Genomic DNA, 24,416 nt, shown 5'->3' with positions numbered 1-24,416 from the left:
GTACATACATTTTCCTTGTTTTTTTTAGTAGTGATATTACTGTGTTCTTCTTTACTAACTGGTGTTTGTTAAACACCAACTAAATTGTATATTTTTGGTATACTCTTGTCTAAGAGTATTCTTGTGCCCTACTTTGTGTGCTCATCCAAGCACTCAGATCCCCCCACTACTCCTGGGTCTTGACTGCTCTCCAAGCTACCTTGAATTGTCCTGGCTAACTTTGCAGGAGTGTTCCCCATTTCACTAAACAAGGGTGGCCTCCTGAACCTCTGTCCACCAGAGCAGTGTTCAGAAATCCATTCTTACACTATCCCCACATGGATCTGCGTGATCCGACCACGGCTGCTTTTACCACAACGCAAAAGTTTGCATGAGAAATGTATGACCCACAAAAGGTTTGTACATTTCCCATGCGAACATACATTAAAAACCCCTACAAACCCACACCCCCACCCACACCCACAACACCCCACAACACCCCCCCACCCACAACCCCAACACACCCCCAGCGTACTTACCTTTGAAGACGCACTGAGTCCGTGCAGCGCCAGTTCCCTTTCACTTCTGTGATCAGGAACCGGCGCCGCAGGGTCCTTTTCTTTTTTTTTTTTTTTTGGGCAGCTGCAGGGTTTTCCCCCGCTCACTATACTATAAAGTATAGTGAGCGGGGTGTTGCGGGGGACACCCCCCAGTCCCACGTCCGACTCCACCGAAACACCTAAACACACACCAGGTAAAGTTCAAACTTTTGGTAGTTAGAACTTTTCGTGGTGTGTGTTGTAGGTCAGACTGTTATACTCGGTAATTTCATACAATACCTCCGCACAGCCTCACACTTGTTCATCCACTCCTACACAAGTGTATTCAATAATTCATGAATATAAACAATGCCCACGTGTGCATTTATCCATCCACACATCCTCACAATAACATGCAGCCTTACATTTTCATTCACTCACATCTCTTCAAAATCTTGCATTCACTCTTCCAGCCCTGTGCTTGGTCTTAACTCAGACATCTAGCCTCATAATCATTCATCCACATATCCTCCCTAACTCTCATTCATCCACATATCCTACCTCACTCTCATTCATTCACATATCCTCCCTCGCTCTCATTCATCCACATATCCTCCCTCACTCTCATTCATCCACATATCCTACCTGGCTCTCATTCATCCACATATCCTCCCTCACTCTCATTCATCCACATATCCTCCCTCACTCTCATTCATTCACATATCCTCCCTCGCTCTCATTCATCCACATAGCCTCCCTCACTCTCATTCATCCACATAGCCTCCCTCACTCTCATTCATCCACATATCCTCCCGCGCTCTCATTCATTCACATATCCTCCCTCGCTCTCATTCATCCACATATCCTCCCTCACTCTCATTCATTCACAAATCCTCCCTCGCTCTCATTCATCCACATATCCTCCCTCACTCTCATTCATCCACATATCCTCCCTCGCTCTCATTCATCCACATATCCTCCCTCACTCTCATTCATCCACAGATCCTCCCTCACTCTCATTCATCCACATAGCCTCCCTCACTCTCATTCATTCACATATCCTCCCTCGCTCTCATTCATCCACATATCCTCCCTCACTCTCATTCATCCACATATCCTCCCTCACTCTCATTCATCTACATATCCTCCCTAGCTCTCATTCATCACATATCCTCCCTCGCTCTCATTCATCCACATATCCTCCCTCGCTCTCATTCATCCACATATCCTCCCTCGCTCTCATTCATCCACATATCCTCCCTCGCTCTCATTCACCCACATATCCTCCCTCGCTCTCATTCATTCACATATCCTCCCTCGCTCTCATTCATCCACATATCCTCCTTCGCTCTCATTCATTCACATATCCTCCCTCGCTCTCGTTCATTCACATATCCTCCCTCGCTCTCGTTCATCCACATATCCTCCCTCGCTCTCATTCATCCACATATCCTCCCTCGCTCTCATTCATCCACATATCCTCCCTCGCTCTCATTCATCCACATATCCTCCCTCACTCTCATTCATCCACATATCCTCCCTCACTCTCATTGATTCACATATCCTCCCTCACTCTCATTCATCCACATATCCTCATTCACTCTCATTCATTCACATATCCTCCCTCGCTCTCATTCATCCACATATCCTCCCTCACTCTCATTCATCCACATATCCTCCCTCACTCTCATTCATCCACATATCCTTCCTCACTCTCATTCATCCACATATCCTCCCTCACTCTCATTCATCCACATATCCTCCCTCACTCTCATTCATTCACATATCCTCCCTCACTCTCATTCATCCACATATCCTCCCTCACTCTCATTCATCCACATATCCTCCCTCGCTCTCATTCATCCACATATCCTCCCTAACTCTCATTCATTCACATATCCTTCCTGGCTCTCATTCATCCACATATCCTCCCTCACTCTCATTCATCCACATATCCTCCCTCACTCTCATTCATCCACATATCCTCCCTCACTCTCATTCATTCACATATCCTCCCTCACTCTCATTCATCCACATATCCTCCTTCACTCTCATTCATCCACATATCCTCCCTCGCTCTCATTCATTCACATATCCTCCCTCGCTCTCATTCATCCACATATCCTCCCTCACTCTCATTCATCGACATATCCTCCCTCGCTCTCATTCATCCACATATCCTCCCTCGCTCTCATTCATCCACATATCCTCCCTCACTCTCATTCATCCACATATCCTCCCTCACTCTCATTCATTAACATATCCTCCCTCACTCTCATTCATCCACATATCCTCCTTCACTCTCATTCATCCACATATCCTCCCTCACTCATTCATCCACATATCCTCCCTCACTCTCATTCATCCACATATCCTCCCTCACTCTCATTCATCCACATATCCTCCCTCACTCTCATTCATCCACATATCCTCCCTCACTCTCATTCATTAACATATCCTCCCTCACTCTCATTCATCCACATATCCTCCCTCACTCTCATTCATTCACATATCCTCCCTCGCTCTCATTCATCCACATATCCTCCCTCGCTCTCATTCATCCACATATCCTCCCTCGCTCTCATTCATTCACATATCCTCCCTCGCTCTCATTCATCCACATATCCTCCCTCGCTCTCATTCATCCACATATCCTCCCTCGCTCTCATTCATTCACATATCCTCCCTCGCTCTCATTCATCCACATATCCTCCCTCGCTCTCATTCATTCACATATCCTCCCTCGCTCTCTTTCATTCACATATCCTCCCTCGCTCTCATTCATTCACATATCCTCCCTCGCTCTCATTCATTAACATATCCTCCCTCACTCTCATTCATCCACATATCCTCCCTCACTCTCATTCATCCACATATCCTCCCTCACTCTCATTCATCCACATATCCTCCTTCACTCTCATTCATCCACATATCCTCCCTCACTCTCATTCATCCACATATCCTCCCTCGCTCTCATTCATTCACATATCCTCCCTCGCTCTCATTCATTCACATATCCTCCCTCGCTCTCATTCATTCACATATCCTCCTTCGCTCTCATTCATTCACATATCCTCCCTCGCTCTCATTCATCCACATATCCTCCCTCACTCTCATTCATTCACATATCCTCCCTCACTCTCATTCATCCACATATCCTCCCTCACTCTCATTCATTCACATATCCTCCCTCACTCTCATTCATTCACATATCCTCCTTCACTCTCATTCATTCACATATCCTCCCTCACTCTCATTCATTCACATATCCTCCTTCACTCTCATTCATTCATTAGTCCTCCTGCACCCATCTGCCCGAGAGTGTCCGTGTGCATGAACTATTGGCCTTGTCAATGCTTATTTCTCTGCCATGTTATGCTAATATTCCATGTTTGAAAGGCCATTTGGAAGTTGCAAGTGTCCTAATTATCACTTTTAACAAAAGCGTGTTCAGCTCTCACCATGACTCACTTTCGCGTCCCACAGTGTTACCCACATTGTGCAATTTCACTTTCCCGCCCATCCCATCTCTTCCCTCTCCATTAACCACTTTCCTCCCATCCCATCCCACCTCTCTGCGTCTCGATTGGCTAAACTCACCCTCATGGCATCCAGTGCCAGCTTGAGGTTCTCCTTCTCGGCTGCGTCTGTGGTGTATTTCACCAGCTCCTACAGAGAGAGGTGTGAAGGTGTCAGTGAGAGCACAGAGAGAGGGTGGTGTCAGAGAGAGCACAGAGAGAGGGTGGTGTCATGGAGAGCACAGAGAGGAGCACAGAGAGAGGGTGATGTCAGAGAGAGCACAGAGAGAGGGTGGTGTCAGAGAGAGCACAGAGAGAGGGTGGTGTCAGAGAGAGCAAAGAGAGAGAGTGGTGACTGAGACAGTACATAGAGAGGGTGGTGTCAGAGAGAGCACAGAAAGAGAGGGTGGTGTCAGAGAGAGCACAGAGAGAGAGAGGTGACATAGAGAGCGTGGTGTCAGAGAGATCACATAGAAAGGGTGGTGTCAGAGAGAGCACAGAAAGAGAGGGTGGTGTCAGAGAGGGCACAGAGAGAGGGTGGTGGCAGAGAGGGCACAGAGAGAGGGTGGTGGCAGAGACATCAAAGAGAGAGGGTGGTGTCAGAGAGAGCACAGAGAGAGGGAGGTGACAAAGACAGCTCAGAGAGAGGGTGGTGACAGAGAGAGCACATAGAGAGGGTGTTGTCAGAGAGAGCACAGAGAGGGGGTGGTGTCAGAGAGAGCACAGAGAGAGGGAGGTGACAGAGACAGCCCAGAGAGAGCGTGGTGACAGAGAGAGCACATAGAGAGGGTGGTGTCAGAGAGAGCACAGAGAGAGGGTGGTGACGAGTACAGAGAGGGGGTGGTGTCAGAGAGGGAGGTGACAGAGACAGCCCAGAGTGAGGGTGGTGACAGAGAGGGCACATTGAGAGGGTGGTGTTAGAGAGAGAACAGAGAGAGGGTGGTGACAGAGACAGCACAGAGAGAGGGAGGTGACAGAGACAGCCCAGAGAGGGTGGTGTCAGAGAGAGCACAGAGAGAGAGAGTGGTGACAGAGACAGCACAGAGAGAGGGTGGTGTCAGAGGGAGCACAGAGAGAGGGGGTGACAGAGACAGCCCAGGGAGATGGTGGTGACAGAGAGAGCACAGAGAGAGGGTGGTGGCAGAGACAGCATAGAGAGAGGGTGGTGTCAGAGAGAGCACAGAGAGAGGGGGTGACAGAGACAGCCCAGGGAGAGGGTGGTGACAGAGAGAGCACATAGAGAGGGTGGTGTCAGAGAGAGCACAGAGCAAAGGTGGTGTCAGAGAGAGCACAGAGAGAGGGTGGTGACACAGACAGCACCGAGAGAGGGTGGTGTCAGTGACACCACAGAGAGATGATGTTGTCAGAGAGAGCACACAGAGAGGGTGGTGTCAGAGAGAGCATAGAGAGAGGGTAGTGTCAGAGAGAGCACAGAGCGTGGGTGGTGTCAGAGAGAACACAGAGAGAGGCTGGTGACACAGACAGCACAGAGAGGGGGTGGTGTCAGAGAGAGCACAGAGAGAGGGTGGTGTCAGATAGGACACCGAGAGGGGGTGGTGCCAGAGAGAGCACGGAGAGAGGTTGGTATCAAAAAGAACACAGAGAGATGGTGGTGCCAGAAAGAGCACAGAGAGAGGGCGGTGTCAGAGAGAGCACAGAGAGAGGGTGTGTCAGAGAGAGCTCAGAGAGAGGGTTGCATCAGAAAGAGCACGGAGAGAGGGTGGTGTCAGAGAGAACAAGGAGAGAGGGTGGTGTCAGAGACAGCACAGAGAGAGGGAGGTGCCAGTGAGAGGACAGAGAGAGGGTGGTATCAGAGAGAGCAGATGGAGATGAGAGAGAGAGGGTGGTGTCAGTCAGAATGGATGGTGAGGGGGTGCTCGTGAGAGAACAGTGATGGGAGGTGTAGTGTGTGAGGGAGAGAAAAAACTGGTGGGTGAGCCAACTTATTTATGTAGTGCCAAAATAAAATGAAATGCTTCTAGGTGCTAGTTATTAATTGAGGAAACCAAGAGAGGGCTTGTCAGTGGCTGAAAGAATAGTGAGAGGAGTTGCTGAATATACATACATGTATTTCGCAGTGAAAAAACTGGTAGAGTAGGTGTCAGTGACAGTGGACATAGGAAGGGAGGTCATGGAGAATGTGTCAGGGAGGTGGAACATTGAAGGGAGCTCCTGGAGAATGCGGCAGGGAGGTGGAACATTGAAGGGGGATCCTGGAGAATGTGGCAGGGAGGTGGAACATTGAAAGGAGGTCCTGGAGAATGCGGCCGGGAGGTGGAACATTGAAGAGGTGTCCTGGAGAATGCGGCCGGGAGGTGGAACATTGAAGGGAGGTCCTGGAGAATGTGGCAGGGAGGTGGAACATTGAAGGGAGGTCCTGGAGAATGTGGCAGGGAGGTGAAGGAACAAGTTACTTACCTGTAACTGTTGTTCTCCAGCATGGGTCTGGCATGGATTCACATGCTCATGAATATTCCCCGTCGTCAGGCCGGGAATCCTCGGTATAGAAAAAATCAGTATCAGTTTCGTTTCTGATCTGTCTTTCTTAGTAGTAACCAATCACTGGTCTCTGGGTCATACTGCCCCCAGCCAATGACTGCCCTCTCCCTAAGCCCCGCCTCCGGCAGCCATCCTCAGATTTGGTAGCACGTAAAGTGGCAGAATGACCAAGTGAAGAGCCGCAGAGGGGTAGGCGGGAGGGTTCGCATGTGAATCCATGCCAGACCCATGCTGGGGTCTGGCATGGATTCACATACTCATGAATATAAGAATACATAGCAGTATACACATGCACAACCACGGGAGGTGGCAAAAGGCTCAACATTAAGCAATACGACAACTCAACATTAAGCATCTCTTACCTCCTCACCAGGCTCACCTTAAGCGAACAGGTTGCGCAGCACTGCTTGGCTGACCCTGGACTCCTCCCTGGAATCCCGGTCGATGCAGTACAATCTCGTGAAGGTGTGCGTCGACCTCCACGTAGCAGCCCTGCAGATGTCGAGCAGGGGCACACCAGACAGGAACGCCGTGGTAGCAGCGATCGCTCTGGTCGAATGGGCTCTTGGACGGCCGGGCAGTGGTCGGTTTGCCAACCGGTGACAGTGCATGATGCAGCCGGAGAGCCATCTGGAAATGAAAGCCTTCGGAATCCCTTGATTCACAGGTCCAAAGTTCACAAACAGCTGTGATGTCTTCCGAAAACTCTGTGCGGTCCACGTAGAACTTCAGCGCTCTAGCTACGTCCAGCGAATGCAGAGTCCTCTCAGCCGGTGACGAAGGCGATGGGAAGAAAACTGGCAACACCAAGGGCTCGTTGAGGTGGAAGTCCGACGGCACCTTGGGCATGAAGGAGGTGGGCGTCCTCAGCACCACCCTCGTGTCGTGAAAAGTCAAGTATGGATGCTTGCAAGATAGGGCCTGGATCTCTCCCACTGGTCGTGCAGAGGTGATGGCCACGAGGAATGCTGTCTTCCATGATAGAAACTTGAACGGCGCTGAATGCATAGGCTCAAATGGGGTCCCCATGAGCCTGGTCAGTACCACGTTGAGCTCCCACGCTGGGGCAGGGACCTTCACCGGCGGGAACGATCGGAACAGTCCTTTCATAAATTCCTTCAACAGTCGATGAGACCACAAGGACGCCCGTCCCGTAGTTCTGGTGTAACGTGAGATGGCAGCCAGATGAACCTTGATGGAAGCGTGAGATAGGCCAGCCTTGGCCAAGGACAGTAGGTACGGCAATACTTGAGGGGCCGTAATCCGCAGAGGGTTGATCTTCTGTGCACGGCACCAGATAGAGAACCTCTTCCATTTATGTCCGTAGCACTTGAGAGTTGAGGACGCCCTGGCCTTTGCAAGAACCTCTCTGCAGTCGGCTGGGATGTCAGACCCTCCAAACTCTAGTGCTGCAGGAGCCAGGCCTGCAAGTTCAGTGACCCTGGGTCGTGATGAAGAATGGCGCCTCCTTCCCTGGAGAGAAGGTCTGTGTCCGTCGGCAGCTTGACTGGAGTGTACACTGACAAGTCCAAAAGGTCCGGGTACCAGATCTGTCTCGGCAACACCGGTGCGACGAGGATCATCCTGCACCGGGAATTCTTGAGCTGGTTGAAGAGCCAGGGTAGCAACGGCAATAGAGGGAACGCGTAAAGGAATAGGCTGTCCCAGGGGAACGAGAAAGCATCGCCCATGCTCCTCGGCTGGGGAAACCGGCTGGCGAACCTCCGGCATTTGGAGTTTGTCGCCGTCGCGAAGAGATCGATCTGGGGTTCGCCCCATCGTCGGAAGAGTCGAGCCACTTGATCCTGGCGTAGTTCCCACTCGTGGCACGAGCGCAGCTCTCTGCTGAGTGAGTCGGCGATGGTGTTTTTTATTCCTGCCAGATGAAAAGGCACCAGAAACATCCCTTGGGCGACGGCCCAATGCCACAGATCCTGGGCTTCCTTGGATAGGGCAGAGGATCTGGTTCCGCCCTGCTTCCAGATGTAGAACATCCTGGTGGTGTTGTCGTGAAGATCCTCACCACCTTGCCCTTGAGGGATGGAAGAAAAGACCTGAGGACCCCGAACACTGCCCGGAGCTCAGAGATGTTGATATGGAGTGGATTCTCCTACGGGAGCCAAAGGCCTCTCGCGTGACGATCCTCGTTGTGTGCTCCCCAACCTTCCAGGGAGGCATCCGTCGTCACCGTCACCTGGTGGGCTGGGGTCTGAAATTCCGTGCCCGCCGACAAATGAGAGCGGGTACCCCACCACCGGATCGCCTGACGGAACGTTTCGTTGAGTGGGAGGGATCCTGTCCTCGAAGCTGCCCGTCGACTGGATCCAGCGGGCGTCGAGGAACTCTTGCAAGGGGCGCATCCGAAGTCTGCAATGGCGCACCTGATAAATGCAGGATGACATCATCCCGAGGAGGGACTTGATAGATCTTACCCTGGCCACGTCTGTGGCCAGCAGACGCTGCACCTTGCCCAGAAGGGTCCTGGTCCTTTCCTCCGACGGCGAGGCCAGCCGCGCCACTGTGTCGAGCTTTGCTCCCAGAAACAGGGCGACTTGCGACGTGACCAGGTGGGATTTTGGAAAGTTGATGGAGAACCCCAGGTCCATGAGCAGCTGGACGGTCTTCGCAGTGTGTTCCACGGCGAGCTCCCTTGTCCTTGGATGAGCCAGTTGTCCAGGTAGGGGTAGACATGAATCCCCTGCAGGCACAACCGTGCCGCCACCGGTGCTAGGCACTTGGTGAACACCCTGGGTGCCGACTTCAATCCGAACGGGAGGGCCTTGAACTGGTAGTGCCGCCCTTGGACCACGAACCTGAGAAACTTTCGGTGTCTTTTTAGAATGGGAATGTGGAAGTACGCATCCTCCAAGTCCAACGACGACAGGAAATCGCCCCCCTCCAGCTGTCCCAGCACGTGTTGGAGGGTGACCATCCGGAACTTCTGTGCCTTGATGTACTTGTTTTGTCGCCACAGGTCCAGGATGGGACGCCATCCTCCAGTCTTCTTCTTTACGAGCAAGTACCTTGAGTAAACTCCGGAGCCCCGAAGCCTCTTTGGGACGAGCTCAATGGCACCTTTTTTGAGCATCGCCCTTACCTCCAACAGTAGTTGAGGGACGTCATTTTCTTTTCTGGCCACGGGTGGAATGCGAGGGCACTAATTCTGGAACTCGACAGTGCGCCCCTGGGCCGGGCGTCCAGCACCCAACGCTTGGTGGAGATGGACTCCCACACGCTGACGAACCTCGCCAGCCGGCCTCCTACCGGGGTGCTTTGGCGGGAGCCCGACCCCACGGTCGGTTCAATCTTGTTTGGAGGCTGCCTTGCCTCCCTGACCCCCCTGGCAACGACGGCGGGATCCACCTGGCTTGCCGCATCCCCTGTAGGCCTCCTGAGATGAAGATCTTGCTGCTTGGTGGTACGTCGAGGAGCCACTGCCGGATCCCTTGGAGGCACCTTGTCTGCCTCCGGAGCTCCGAAAGGACGGCCGTCGCTGTTGGAGTACTCCCAGTGCCCGGGTAGTCTCCGCGTCTTGATAGCTTGAAGGGACTCATCAACCGCCTTCCCAAACAGGTTGTTCCCGTCGAAGGGCATGTCCAAAACTTTGGTTTGTACGTCCTGGCGGAAATCCGTCGCCTTAAGCCATCCTCGTCGTCTCAGGCAAACACTGTTGCCCAACTGACAGAAACCGGGGTCGGCGATGTCCGTTGCCACCGTTATGGTGTGGTCCGAAGCAATCTCACCTTCCTGTAAGATTTCAAAGGCCTCAGCCCTCTTGGCGTCCGGGAGGAAGTCCAACAGAGGGGCGATTTTGAACCATAACTCCCTGTCGTAGCGGGCTACGATGGCCAGGGCGTTGGCCGCCTTAATAGTCGTCGCTGCGGATGAGATGACCCGTCGTCCCATCGCATCCAGCTTCCTGCCCTCGCCGTCCATGGAAGGATCCAATCTCGTCGGGTGGGGACGCCCGAGCAGAGGGCGACGGGGGACACGTCCCGTCGTCGCCTCCGTCGTCATCTGTACCTGTCGTGGCCGTGTCCGTGCCCGTATCATCCCCGTGGGTAATTGACCGGGGAGAAGGCAGAGCAGGCCGCAGAGGTGGAAGAGGTGGTGGAGGATGCGTCCTCCTCTTCTTATGCGGTGGACTTTCCGAAGGTCCCGGCTCCGGTTCCCCCGTCGGGTCTGGCTCAGGTACCTCCGTCGGGGGGAGGGGCAACCTTGTCCTTATCTCCGAGCATAAGGACTGTATTGCTGACAAAATGGCTGCTGAAGTGTCCTGCGGAACCGGAAACGACGGGTGTAAGGGCTCTTCAGGGGCCTCGTCGGCACCACCGTCGCTCTCGTCGTCGCCCTCGTCGGGATCCTTCCCGATGGGCTGGGCTCCCTCCACGATTTCGATGAGCTCTTCTTCAGAGGTCGAATCCGTATCCACGATGGCCACCTGCCCCCCCCCTCTTTTTCCAACAGAGACTTCGTGGGGGTCTTCTCCATGGGCCTGAAAGACGACTCCCTCCGTCGTGGCAGGGAGACTCTGGATCCTGAGGTCGCCTCCACTGACGTAGCCTCCACAGGCTGAGCCAGGGCCGCTGCAAAATCCTTAATCGAGGTCTTAGCAGGGTGAATCAAGGCCTTTGTCACCTTCTGCATGCCTGGGGCCTTCACCTTGGGGGGATGGTCCGAGCCTCGCTCCCCCTCTGCCGGAGTCTTCGAGATCGACCGGGGCTTCTCCAGAAGCTTCGCCGGGTTCTCGGACTTCCTCTTACCCGAGCCAGAGCGTTGGCTCGTGGATGATGGTGCCGGGGAGGACGCGCCCTGCCTGAGAGCCAAGGAGCCCGACCGTTCAGCGCTCCCGGTGCCCGCGGACTTGCGGTGCTTAGCCTTTTGTTGGGCCCCCGTCGCCGGGGCGCCCTCACAGGACTTAGAAGACCGCTCGGACTTCTTCTTCTTCTTCTCACCTGACGGGCTCTTCCCCTCCAGCCAGTTGGCGAGATGGAGGTGGCGGTCCTTCATGGTCTGCTCCGACATGTTCCCACAAAATGCACAGTCCATCTCCACGTGCGTCTTGTCCTCATGGAGACAGTAGAGGCATAACGAATGCTCGTCCTCCTTGAACACATTCTGAAGCTGGCATCCAGGACAGGTCCTGAACAGCTTCCCGGGCGTCGAGCTTCCTTTCTCCTGGGCCATGTCCGGGGTAGGCCTCAGAACTTCTGGAATCCTCCAAAAGCGTAATTTGACGAAATCTTCACCCTTGAGGGGGGTACAAAACTCCGAAACGGGTCCCCGTTGATCGGATGTAGAAACGGTGGAGCTTGAGGCTCTATTTAACCGCAAAAATGTGAAAATCTCCTGAAAAAGCGCGAAAACGCAGCAAAGCTTGAGAGCTACAGCACGAGGACTCCCAACACTTGAACGGGCAGTAAAAATCTGAGGATGGCTGCCAGAGGCGGGGCTTAGGGAGAGGGCAATCATTGGCTGGGGGCAGTATGACCCAGAGACCAGTCATTGGTTACTACTAAGAAAGACAGATCAGAAACGAAACTGATACTGATTTTTTCTATACCGAGGATTCCCAACGTGACGACGGGGAATATTCATGAGCATGTGAATCTATGCCAGACCCCATGCTGGAGAAAGCAGAACAGCTCCGGGAGCAGAGGGGTACATTACATAATATGGAGAAAGGAGGTCTGAATACAGGATGGGGAGAGTGCACAGTGGCAGGGTGGCATATGGAGGGGAGAATGAACATGCCTGAGATTGGGACATAGCCCAGGAGTGTGTGGGAGGCAGTATCAGAGAACGGGGAGGACACACAGTGGTGGGAAGGTGCAAGTGAGAGAGGAGAAGGTCAGTGAATGAGCACAGAGATGTCTAGGGGCAGTGACTGAGCATAATGGAGGGGACAGTGATGGAGTTCAGGAGGGGAGCGGTTCAGTGATAGAGCACAGGGAGCAGAGGATGCAGGAGCAGGGGTAGATACAGAGAGGGGATGGGCTGGGGGATGTGGGCCTGCAGCAGCAGTAGTCAGTCCTTACATGCAGCAGCAGGTGGTACTTGAGCACTCTCTGCATGGGCACCATCAGGAGGTCTCTCAGACTGAATCTTCCATTGTTCGCTCTCTTTGAACATTCCTGTAGGAGACATAAGGTGACATTAGTAAAGGGAAGCTAGTAAAGGGAAGCTAGAAAGGTTAAAAGGTCACATATGTGTATCATTGACAGGTCAACCCATAGCTGCAGTGGCGGTACAACCAGAACATGTGGTAGCGTCAGTATAACGACCAGTAAATGTATCAATGCATTATAGAAAGGTACCCAGCTGGGGTGATGGCAAGACAAGGCCATGTGGAGACCTCGGTAAAAGGCCAAAGGTTATGTGCCAGTGTATTATGGAAAGGTGCATAGGTGGGGTGGTGGCAAGACAAGGCCATGTGGTGACCTCGGTAAAAGGCCAAAGGTTATGTGCCAGTGTATTATGGATAGGTGCATAGGTGGGGTGGTGGCAAGACAAGGCCATGTGGGGACCTCGGTAAAAGGCCAAAGGTTATGTGCCAGTGTATTATGGAAAGGTGCATAAGTGGGGTGGTGGCAAGACAAGGCCATGTGACAACCTCAGTAAAACACCAAAGGTGGCGTGCCAATTTATTATGGAAAGGTGCATAGCTGGAGTGGTGGCAAGACAAGACCATGTGGTGACCTCACTAAACGTCCAAAGGTGCCCAGCTGGAGGTGGCATAAGTCCAGTGGAGCATGCTGGGAGGTCCCTGTATGGAAGGCTCCAGAGGAAATGTAGGACATGAAGGTGGAAGTCTGGGACATGGGGGTGGCTATGTGTGTAATGAGAAGGGTAGGAAAGGTGCAGTACCCATTGACTCTTAGCATTCAGTGTAAAGGGCTAAACCTAGACCCCAGATTAAAGCTGGGGTGCCTAATGTGAAGCATTCAATAATGGTACAGTCTAGAAATGGCCCAGCTTCACTGCTAGGTCACATCCTAATAGGGCAGCCTCAGTGGCTCAGAGGCCTGGGACATGTCTGGATGTCACAAGTCTACCCAGTGGAAGAGCTTGACCTGCACCCATTAACTGGCATATGCAATAGCTGGGTGGTGAGGGCTCTTACAGCGTTAAGAGCTGATTGGGGAGGGGCACAGTAATTGCTTTCTAACTTGAGGTGATACCCCTGTGAAAAGTAAAAGACTTCATCAAGCGTTCAGGGCCATCACTCCTGACTAAGGCAACCGCCCAACCCCACAGGCATGAATGGTATTATCACACCAGTAGAGAATCCCGGGTGCTAATGGGGTCAGAGACACCGCTTATCAGGGAGTGCAAGTGTTATGATGGATTTCCAAAATCAGCCCTGGTGGGAGGATGTTGTAGGGCCCCCTAGTTATGGTGAACGGGGAGGACACTAAGAGGTTAACCAGAACCCCATGAAGGGAGAGTGGAAGAGCAGTCAAGGTTTGGAGGCTCCGTTCAAGTTTGCCGGTATCCCGCCAGTAATTCCAGCCGGATACCGGCAAACTGCCCCTACCGTTCCCACCGGCTGATATCCCAGAATTACTGGGATACTACAGGCGGCAGAAAGGGTGGTACATCTAGGACTCCATGGAGGGGATTGCTGGAATTATTGCCACTGGTTCCGTGATTTACCTCCAGCTCTTGGCCGGTGCCAGATTTACTGGCAATTTGTCTGGACCGGCAAACCTGTAATGAGCCCCTTAGTCTGAAGTGTGAGCGGGGTCTGGGGGTACCACAAGTCCACACAGAATAACACCAGTAATTCCAGTTAGGCAGTAAGGGTATAAAAATAACGTTATGTATCAAGCCTTAAGGAAAGCACTAAGCACATAAAGATCACAGGTGAGTATTGTCAATCAAAACCATACATAACATATATACACATTCAGCAATAGTAGAATAGGTTTGCATATGAATTAGTTACCAGTGTTAAACAGGTGAGTACCCAGATGCAGGGAAAATAGCTACGAATAGAGGAATTAGCAGTACAGTTTCCTTCAATCTTGTAAAGTCCAACCCTAAAATGGTTTGGGCCCTTGTGCCAAAGGTCTTAAGTTCCAACATAAGGTAGGTATTCAGAAATGATGCCGTAGGCTGTGGCGGTGCTTTGGAACGTTTTTAAAAGTTAAATAAGTATTTACCCAAATTCATGTAAATAACCGACTCTATCCTATTCACCAGGTAAGACCTAGGAAAGGATCCCTAACCCAGGTCCGACAACCAGAGGCAAGGCCAGAGAGAGTTACGGTCAAAGACTTTACACCCAATGTTACCCTGTAGAGGACAGGGGGCACAGAAACTGGTATGCTACCTTACTCCCTGAATCCGATTCTTCCAGATACTACTGCAGGTCTTCCGTAATCAGTCTTCTGCACTTGGTTCAGATGAGGAAGGCCCAGGGGTCGCGCATGCAGAGGTCACTTTCAAGGTCCGGAGTCTGTCGCATGGCACAGCAAATGATTCCAGAGGAAGACCCGATGTGAAGAAAGAAGAAGACTTCCTCCGGTCACGTCACAGGAATTAATTAGGCGGTTAGGCAGTGACAGTCGATCGTACAGCGGCGAGCACGGAAGCACCCGTGCACAGCTTCCTCTGAAGTGGGATGGCTGGACATGCAGGAGCTGGTGACATGTGGCATGAGCTGAAGATCTGCAAAGTGCCAAGACTCTGCTCAGAGCGACAACGGCTGCAGCTCGTTAGCCCAGGAGAGAGCAGGTCAGCCAACCGGGCAGCCGAAGGACACTTCCAAAGCCTTCCAAGGCATGGATCCTCGAGCAGGGGTTGAAACTGCTTGTTTCCTACTGGTCCAGGAATTGAACCACCAGTAAGGGTCTTCAGAGATCAGGCAGAGTGGCAGGGAAAACCAAAAAAGAACATTGTCCCTGTGAGCAAAAAAGGTTCAACTGACCTAACCATTCTCTTGGGCCCACACATGGAGCAAGGCGGCAGTTAGGTGTCAATAGTACCTTCTTTGCATTTCTTGGAGTTTCAGCAGCACCAGACCAGACTTATTGGCACTGGGCAAAGATCAGGAGAACGCAAAAGGCAGCAACGGAGGGTCCTGCTGGTTCAAATGTGCTGAACGGTTCCTGAAACCCACTCCAAGCCGTTCAATGATGAAAAACACCAGGATCCCGGCTGTCTTGGCTCTCAAGAGTGCTGTGAATACCAATCCAGGGGCTCAAAGACAAGATGGCTCCTTGTTCTTGGGTTCCCAAATACGGGGGAGGGTGGCACACAACTGCAGGGGTCCACCAACCAGTGAGGTCCTGGGTACCACTGTGGCTGGCAGAGAGGCAGGTCCTCTTCCAGCAGCAGATCACCCCCAATGGTCTCTGGGCATGGTTAGGGGACAGAGCTGGTCTCCGCGTTGGAACACCTGCCTTCACCTCAAACGTGGAGGACTTTAGAAAGCACTGCTCTCTCAGAGAGGTCCAGTGTAATCGTCAGGATGGTTCAAGCTGAATACAGATGATTCAGATAAATAATGGGAGCCCCTACTTTGATAGGCAAAGGTCCCCAGGTGATTGGACTAAGGCTAGCCTGCTTTACGGGTCCAATCCCTGCTCTTGAAATGAGTGGACTACGCCCTTATGATGTCTCACTCAAAGTGCTTTGCTCCAGAGGAAGTGGAGCGGCAGGAAAAAGAAAGAGAGGCAGAGAGAATCAAAATAGCAGAACCCTCCAAACACTGTGCAGACCTCTCTCCTAACTCTGCCCATCCCCTCTCAATAGGATCAAGGCCTTTAGAAATGCACCCTCTGGTGTGAGGCCTGGCTCTCTGTGAATGGGTGTGCCTCTTGGGTTCTGTTCCCAGGCCGGCGTCCTGTGGAGTGGCTGACCTGGGGGAAATGGTGTTACCTGCCCTTTACAAAGGAACAAAGGGAACAAAGGGAAGCAATCCCCCAAGACTAGACCTGTGAGTGGGCGGGGGTGGGCCACGTCTGGGTTCAATACACATAACCTTCCACAGCTGAACTGGGACCATAAGGCTGACACATGTGTGCAATATCAATTTAATGTGGCTGGCATAACTCTGATGCTGGCCACCAGGCCGTAGCTCGGGCATGACCTCTATTTATAGTTGTATGTGCCAACAGGACATCTTCAAAGTGATGTCGTTTTTGGAACAAGGTGCATAGATTAAACACAGCCCCTGCTCTGCAGAGACTTGGGTGTCACTGCAGCTGTCAAGAGGGTACCTGTGCCCTCTGAACCTGCCCTGTGCCACTGATGGAGCAGGTGCTGTGAATCAGGCTGCTGATGCAGCAGGGCACAGGGACGCACTATGCTTTTGGCACAGAGCTTATGAGAGGCGACTCTGATCAGCAGACTTTCCTTTCAGAGATGGAATTACCCGCAAGGCAGTTCATCACATACTCGCTCTAGGACTTTGGAATAGAGAGGAAGAAGACAGACAGGGCGAAAGTCGGCTGGATAGTTAGGATCTAGACCAGGTTTCTTAAGGAGGGGGATGACAGTAGCTGTTTTATAGGATGAGGGAAAAGTGGCATTGTTAAGAGAGGAGTTGAAGAGGGAAGTAAGATGTGGAGCAACACTGGGAGCTGTGTGTTTCACAATGTGTGGGGATAGTGGGATGGTGGGGGTACGGGAAGGGTTAAACGTGAGGAACGGGGCACGAACCTCATCAGGGATGGTGAGGGGCAAAGGAGGACATAGTAGCAGGAGAGGAGGCTAGGAGTGGGGGAGAAAAGTGAGCAGGAGAAGGATATTGAAGGTAATTGACAAGGGTAGTGTGAATGGCAGACATTTTACAATCAAAGTAGAGAGCAAGATCATTTGCAGAAAGAGTAGAGAAGATGGAGGTGGGTTAAGGAGGAGAATTGAGTTGAGAGATTTTTGGAGGCGCCTAGGTTGAGAGGATTGATATGAAATGAGAGGGAGAGTCAAGAGAAGAGGAATAGTTTTGAAGAGCAGTGACATAAAGTAGGATATCAGAGCAGTGTTGTGACCTTTTTGAGACCAATCCGAGCATATCGTCTCTTCTCCCCCAAGGGGAAGCCCTTTTCCATGGGCCCAGGGTGGGGCATACACAGTACAATATGGGTGGGTGAAAGGGGAGGAAGACAGTGAACAAGATAAATATTTGAATTCATAGTACAAACAAATAAAAAATAACAGGGTGGGGAGACAAACCTACTATGCCATGTGAGTGCTCAGAGCGTGCAAGTGCAGGGGTGAGGCGGGTAAGGGAAAGGTGCTGTGCTGCTCATGGAGAAGTGCAACCTCTCGAAGGGAGGGTGGTCCTAAGTAAGTGCAGTAAGTAAAGAGCGGCTGGGTTGAGAGATGTGGGGGGTCAGGGCCCCCGGGATACATAAAGCCCATGCACATCAGTTACGCTACTGTGTGATTAGCAGGGAAGAAAGAAGGAGAAGGAAGAGGTAAAGAGAAAGGTCTTGAGGCTTTTTCAGCATGTAAGGAGGTCCTGCTCAAGCCGCAGAGGGAGAGGGAGGCTATTCTACAGGAGGGAACCCGCCGAGGACAGTGATCGACCACCAGCTCTCTGTTTAGCAAACCGCTTCACACGCAGGGATCTGGTGCCAATGGAACGCAGTGGGTTAGAAGGGGAGTATTTAGTCAGGAAGCATTGAAGATAGAGTGGTCCCTGCGCCCTAGATAACCTTGTGGATGATACAGAGGAATTTGAATTTAATCTGTGCTGACTTTGTAGGGCAGGAGAGATGCGGTCCCTGGGCGTGAGGCAAATAATAAGTCTCACTGCCCTATTCTGGGTTAGCTGGAGGGGTCGCAGAGTGGACCAAGGAAGATTAAGGAGGAGGCTATTGCAGTAGTCTAGCCTGGAGAGAACCAGAGCACAGGTGACATTGAGTCTCTGGGGAAGGTGAGGAAGGGAAGAGACCCGTTGAGAAGGAAGAGCTGAAAGCGGGACTTCTTGACAATGTCCTGGATATGAGGGATGAAGTAAAGGGAGGAGTCGAAGATGACTCAGAGATTCCTGGCTTCAGAGGAGGGGGCTGAGGGGCAGCCCATAGAGGAAGGCCAGAGTGAAGGGAAGATGTAGGGTGCAAGGAACCCAATGGGGAGAATCACAGTTTTAGTCCCTATGGGGGTAGTGCATCGGGGGAGGATCACAGAGAATGGGGTATCCACTGCCATAGAAGACCCTCCCTCCTTTCCCACCTCAAGTTTTCCCTCACTTTCTCCAGGCAATGCTAATATCTGTTATTGTAAGGTAAAACCACTAACAACCCTGGAGAGAACAAATGCTTCCCATGCAGGTCCACCATGACTACTGTGACGAAGAAGGGGATTAGGAGTGTGATGATTACTCTAAGTTCTAAATAAGTTCTTTATTCTAAAGAACTGTAATGAATGGTCTAGTCTTTCACCATTTTTGATTGGTCCAAGGAAATACAAAAAGGTAGTGTGAAAACAAGATGGGGCGGGCAGTCCTCAAGCGAGGAAGCTGGGGAGACGTGAACTTGGCGCACTGGGAACCGAAAGAGGAGACATTGTGCACGGAGCTGAGCAGGAGTGTGAAAGCTGGCAAAAAAGGAGGAACTCGTTTCAATATTGCCCGAACGAACCTTGGAGCATCACAAAGCCAGGGAAGCCACCAGGAAGTGAAGCCCTGTCCCACGAAGCAATAAGGGACTGGCAGAGTACCTGCCAATGAAAAAGAGAAGGGAAAATAATCGGCAGGAATGCCGCCGTCTGAAGCAAGCAACTGAACGCTACCAGAGCCTGTCGGGAAGATGCGCAGAAGCGAAACAGTTATACAGGCAGAGCTGAAGGTGTTGATGGTCCAAGAGGTGTTCGGGAGCAACGGGAACAAGAGGATGAGAGGGTCAGGGTCCCCGGGATAAGCAGAGAAAGTGCAGAAGGAGACATATGCTTATCAGGAGAGTAAACCAAGCTACTGCACCCATATAGTATGAGTCTCTGACCCACACCCATATGAAGATAAGAGAGTGAGAGGGTCTTGGAACCCGAGAGAAGTGGAAGTGCAGAAGGGAGCATATGCCGGCCAGGAGCGTAAACCAAGCTATTGTCACAGCGCACTGCGAGTCTGGGACCTGCACCCACAAAATGATAAGAGAGAAAGGGGTCTGGGACCCTAAATAAAGCAAATACGCTACATAAAGAGCACACGCTTGGTAGGAGAGTTACCCAAGCTATGTCTGGGCCCCACACCCTTATAAGAGGGCCTGGGCCCCAGAGAGATATAAAGACAGTCCCTGAGAGGACACACGCTTGGTAGGAGAGTTAACCAAGCTATGTCTGGGCCCCACACCCTTATAAGAGGGCCTGGGACCCAGAGAGATATAAAGACAGTCCCTGAGAGGACACCCTGAGGGTACACAGACTTGGCAGGAGGGTTAACCAAGCTATGTCTGGGCCCCACACCCTTATAAGAGGGCCTGGGACCCAGAGAGATATAAAGACAGTCCCTGAGAGGACACCCTGAGGGTACACAGACTTGGTAGGAGAGTTACCCAAGCTATGTCTGGGCCCCACACCCTTATAAGAGGGCCTGGGACCCAGAGAGATATAAAGACAGTCCCTGAGAGGACACCCTGAGGGTACACAGACTTGGTAGGAGAGTTACCCAAGCTATGTCTGGGCCCCACACCCTTATAAGAGGGCCTGGGACCCAGAGAGATATAAAGACAGTCCCTGAGAGGACACCCTGAGGGTACACAGACTTGGCAGGAGAGTTAACCAAGCTATGTCTGGGCCCCACACCCTTATAAGAGGGCCTGGGACCCAGAGAGATATAAAGACAGTCCTTGAGAGGACACACACTTGGCAGGAGGGTTAACCAAGCTATGTCTGGGCCCCACACCCTTATAAGAGGGCCTGGGACCCAGAGAGATATAAAGACAGTCCTTGAGAGGACACACACTTGGCAGGAGGGTTAACCAAGCTATGTCTGGGCCCCAAACACCCTTATAAGAGGGCCTGGGACCCAGAGAGATATAAAGACAGTCCTTGAGAGGACACACACTTGGCAGGAGGGTTAACCAAGCTATTGCAAGAGCACAGTCTGCGTCTGGGCCCCACACCCTTATAAGAGGGTCTGGGACCCAGAGAGATATAAAGACAGTCCCTGAGAGGACACCCTGAGGGTACACAGACTTGGCAGGAGAGTTAACCAAGCTATGTCTGGGCCCCAAACCCTTATAAGAGGGCCTGGGACCCAGAGAGATATAAAGACAGTCCTTGAGAGGACACACACTTGGCAGGAGGGTTAACCAAGCTATTGCAAGAGCACAGTCTGCGTCTGGGCCCCACACCCTTATAAGAGGGTCTGGGACCCAGAGAGATATAAAGACAGTCCCTGAGAGGACACCCCAAGGGTACACAGACTTGGCAGGAGAGTTAACCAAGCTATTATGCTAAACCTTCCCAAGTCTGGCACTCACACCCAAAAGAGAGTTTCAGAACAAGAGCGTTGAGGACCGTGAAGATAAGAGAAACTGTTTTCGGATGTAAAACCCAGGTTTGGTAGGCAAATACATTAAACTGGTATTATAAAAGACTGTGACTCTGGAACTTGCACCCTTTTGAAGATATAGACTACAGTGACATTTATCTGAGAAGATTCCGGGTTTTTAGGACCCAAAGAAAAGGAAACTAGAACCTGAAGGAATCCAGGAGAAAGGAGCAAACTCCTAGAAATCTGGCACTTTTACCTGGAAGAACATTTCTTTTGTCTTTTGGATCACCCAAGACATTGGGAACTTTTCTGTTGTCAAGAGTTATCATGTTATCATGAACACTTTACATTGTAAGAAACAAAACCAACACAGTTGATTTAGGTTATTAGTGTTAGGGACAGATGTTTTTATATTTTTTATATATAATTAATATCATTTGAATAAATTACAATTTAAAATCACAAGTCATTTTCAGTATCATTTCTCGTTCATTTTCATTGTGCTTTTAAGGCTTTGTATTACCCTTGAGATATGGCTTGATATGTTAGTAAACCTTAGTTATTGGTAAGAATTACTTTCGCAAATATGTGCCTTACTGTAATAAAGGCAATAGCGCATTTTAGGCTATGTCCCCCCATTCCATTTAACCAAAATTGGTTTACAGATATTTTGTTTAGTTCTTTTGCCCAATCTTTATACCATATACAATGTTTTTTCCTGGCAGGACAGCCAGCTAGTACATGTCTTATTGTTTCAATTTCATTTGCACTTTCTACATATTCTATTTTCTTTACTGACGTTTTGCCAACACTGGTAGCGTATTCACTCTCATTTGCATGAATGTTCTTCTATATTTCGGATCCAGGGATTGATATATGTATTTTTGCAGGAGCATGTATCCAAAGTGTAGTTTTGAGTAATCCTTTAATGATTCTAATTTATTTACATGCTCGTGATTTCTATCGAGTCCCAAGCGATAGAATGTATTTTTAATGAAGCTCTTAGGGCCCCATGTCCTTCTGCCCAGATCGGAATACACTTTATCTCAGAATAAAATTGTACATTTTCCAGTTTGAATTCAGTTAAGCTCTTGCATTTTCCATTCAGGCATTTCTTTCTTTAATATCATTAGGATATATTCTGAGCTTGCATACATTATATTTTGAAACATCATTCCCGTTTTCATATTTATTTGTGTACTTAGAGACATATCAATCCCTCTAAGCGATTTGCTCATTGATCCAAATCTAGATACATACATTCCATTGCATATGCAATGACAGCCCCCAGTTTTTGGCAATAAAGCGTAGTTATTCCTAGCAAGCTATATCCCAAGTTGTTTGATACACAGTTTTTTAACATGGCCATTACGCTATTGCTTTAGTGCGGCGATGTGACAATATGTATTTGTCATTTCATTTTACACCTATTTCATATACCAGGTATGTGTAGGCTTCAAATTTGTCTATCCATTTTTCACTAACAACCATACCTTTTTTTTTTACAACTTTTGTTTGTCCCAAAATCTTAATTTTTGCTTTTGCTAAATTTATATGACGATTATTTATTTGAGCATATTTCATGATTTTTTCTGCGCTCATTTTTAAACCTACATATGTGGTATCTAGGATAGCGAGATCGTCCGCATATGCAAGATATGTTATTTTAGTGCTTGCCATTTTCGGAGGGTTGGTGTCCTCACCTATTAAATATTTATCCAAGTCTGCCATAAACCGATTGAATAAAATCGATGGCAGGGGGCACCCTTGTCTTACTCCTCTAGCTGTTTAAATTGGGTCAGTTAGAGTTCCTGTGCCATCAAGTCTTACCTGTACTTTGGTTTCTTGATGGAGTAATTTACAAGCATATAAGAAATGACAAGACATACGCATTTTTTCCAGTTTTTCCAACAATATTTCTCTATTTATTTTGTCAAATGCGCTGGTGAAGTCTACATAGAGAATATGTAAGGGAGATGCATTTTTAAGGTGGCTAGATGTATTAGGGTATTTATGATGAAAATATTATGTAATCATGATAGACCCTTTTGAAATCCTATTTGAAATTGGCTCAATATATTTTCCTTAAGTATCCACTTTTCTATTTCTTTTAGAATCAATCCCGCAATAGATTTTTCCCGAGCCATCTAGTAATGAAAGGAGTCAATAGTTGTTAGGATTTTCTCTAGGGCCCTGCTTATGTGAAGGATAGAAGTAGGTTTTTGGAACACATTGGTAACAAACATTTCGTTTTGACATCCTGATGTATTCCTTAGTTTCCATTGAGGCAGGGAAACCCCTCTTTGTATTAATGGATACAGAGGCATTTTTCCAACTCTTTTATTTGTTAATAAAAGTCTATAGAAATGATATGCCACTTTTGTGTCTGAGACTTTCTTCTGCACCCTTACTTATGGTGTCAGTAATGGGATCAGACCTGGTTGACACAAAATGGGGGTCTCCGTTATGAACTTTCCTTGCCAAAGAATCTTGTCCAACTAGAAGCGGGTGTAAAGACAGGAGGGGGGTATCTGTATGTCTGATATGATATGATATTTTATTTATAGCACACCTATACACAAGTGTTTCTGCCCTCTAAATGGCAGGGTAGAGGCACAGAGTACCCCAGTCAAGATTATCTATATGGTAGCTATGGACGAGCAACCAAGACTTAAGCTCTCAGGAGGTGATGAAGGCTGGTTCTTAAGTATAGTGAGCCCCCGAACTCCCACAAAGGGATGTCCACGCACTATATTATGTGCTAACAACACAGTTCTTTATATATAATTAAGGTTCATATATATATATATATTCAGTAAAAAAACTTTGTTAAAGGGACATTATGGTTAAGTTGCGCTACTAAAAACCTATGAAATTCAGTGAAAAAACTTTGTTAAAAGGACGTTATGATTCAAAGTAAAACCGAAAACCCCCTGAAATTCAGCAGTTATGGTAACATAAGCAACCATAACTCGTGCCACCATGCACTGCTAACACTAACACCCAGGACATCAAAGATGACATCACAAATGTCATTGATGACATCACTGATGACATCACATGGCTGGCTCTCCCTTTTTATCCTTTACTGACATATCGAAGCCACATAGTTTTCTTCAGTAACAGTCAGGAAGTAAAAATTGAAAAGGTACTATATTTGTAGACTTAGGGTCAAGCACATCATATGAAACATATACATAGCGGAAGACACAGGCTTGAAAGAGAGCAATCCTTTCTGTCCATGAAGGTAATCATTAGGGTTATCAGCACTTTCTCATAGTTTTATTTTTATTACTCTACCTTCCCTGTATATGCTGATATTTGTATAAATTATACTCACTCTCTTCTCCTTTGGGTGCAGTCACATCATGTGATACACATACATATGGTAAGTAGCAGCTTTCAAACAGAGCAATAGTTTCTCTGTATAAAGAC

At 49.7% G+C, this 24,416-nt stretch overlaps 1 protein-coding gene across 1 annotated transcript in view; it reads right to left on the bottom strand.

The window, feature by feature from the left end:
• The window catches only part of VAV1 (vav guanine nucleotide exchange factor 1), a 1,439,562-nt gene that overhangs the window by 1,013,176 nt on the left and 401,970 nt on the right, over window positions 1–24,416 (bottom strand). Inside the window, exons 10-11 of the mRNA XM_069604429.1 lie at window positions 12,574–12,669; window positions 4,119–4,187 (exon numbers count right to left, since the gene is read on the bottom strand). Coding sequence (XP_069460530.1) covers window positions 4,119–4,187; window positions 12,574–12,669 — 165 coding nt within the window. The remainder of the gene's footprint in view (window positions 1–4,118; window positions 4,188–12,573; window positions 12,670–24,416) is intronic.

This window comes from Ambystoma mexicanum, chromosome 3q, assembly GCF_040938575.1.
Source record: "Ambystoma mexicanum isolate Mex_15411 chromosome 3q, UKY_AmexF1_1, whole genome shotgun sequence".
In the NCBI taxonomy this organism is placed as follows: domain Eukaryota; kingdom Metazoa; phylum Chordata; class Amphibia; order Caudata; family Ambystomatidae; genus Ambystoma; species Ambystoma mexicanum.
Note: the sequence above shows the minus strand (reverse complement) of the source record. Positions and strands in the feature narration are given on the sequence as shown.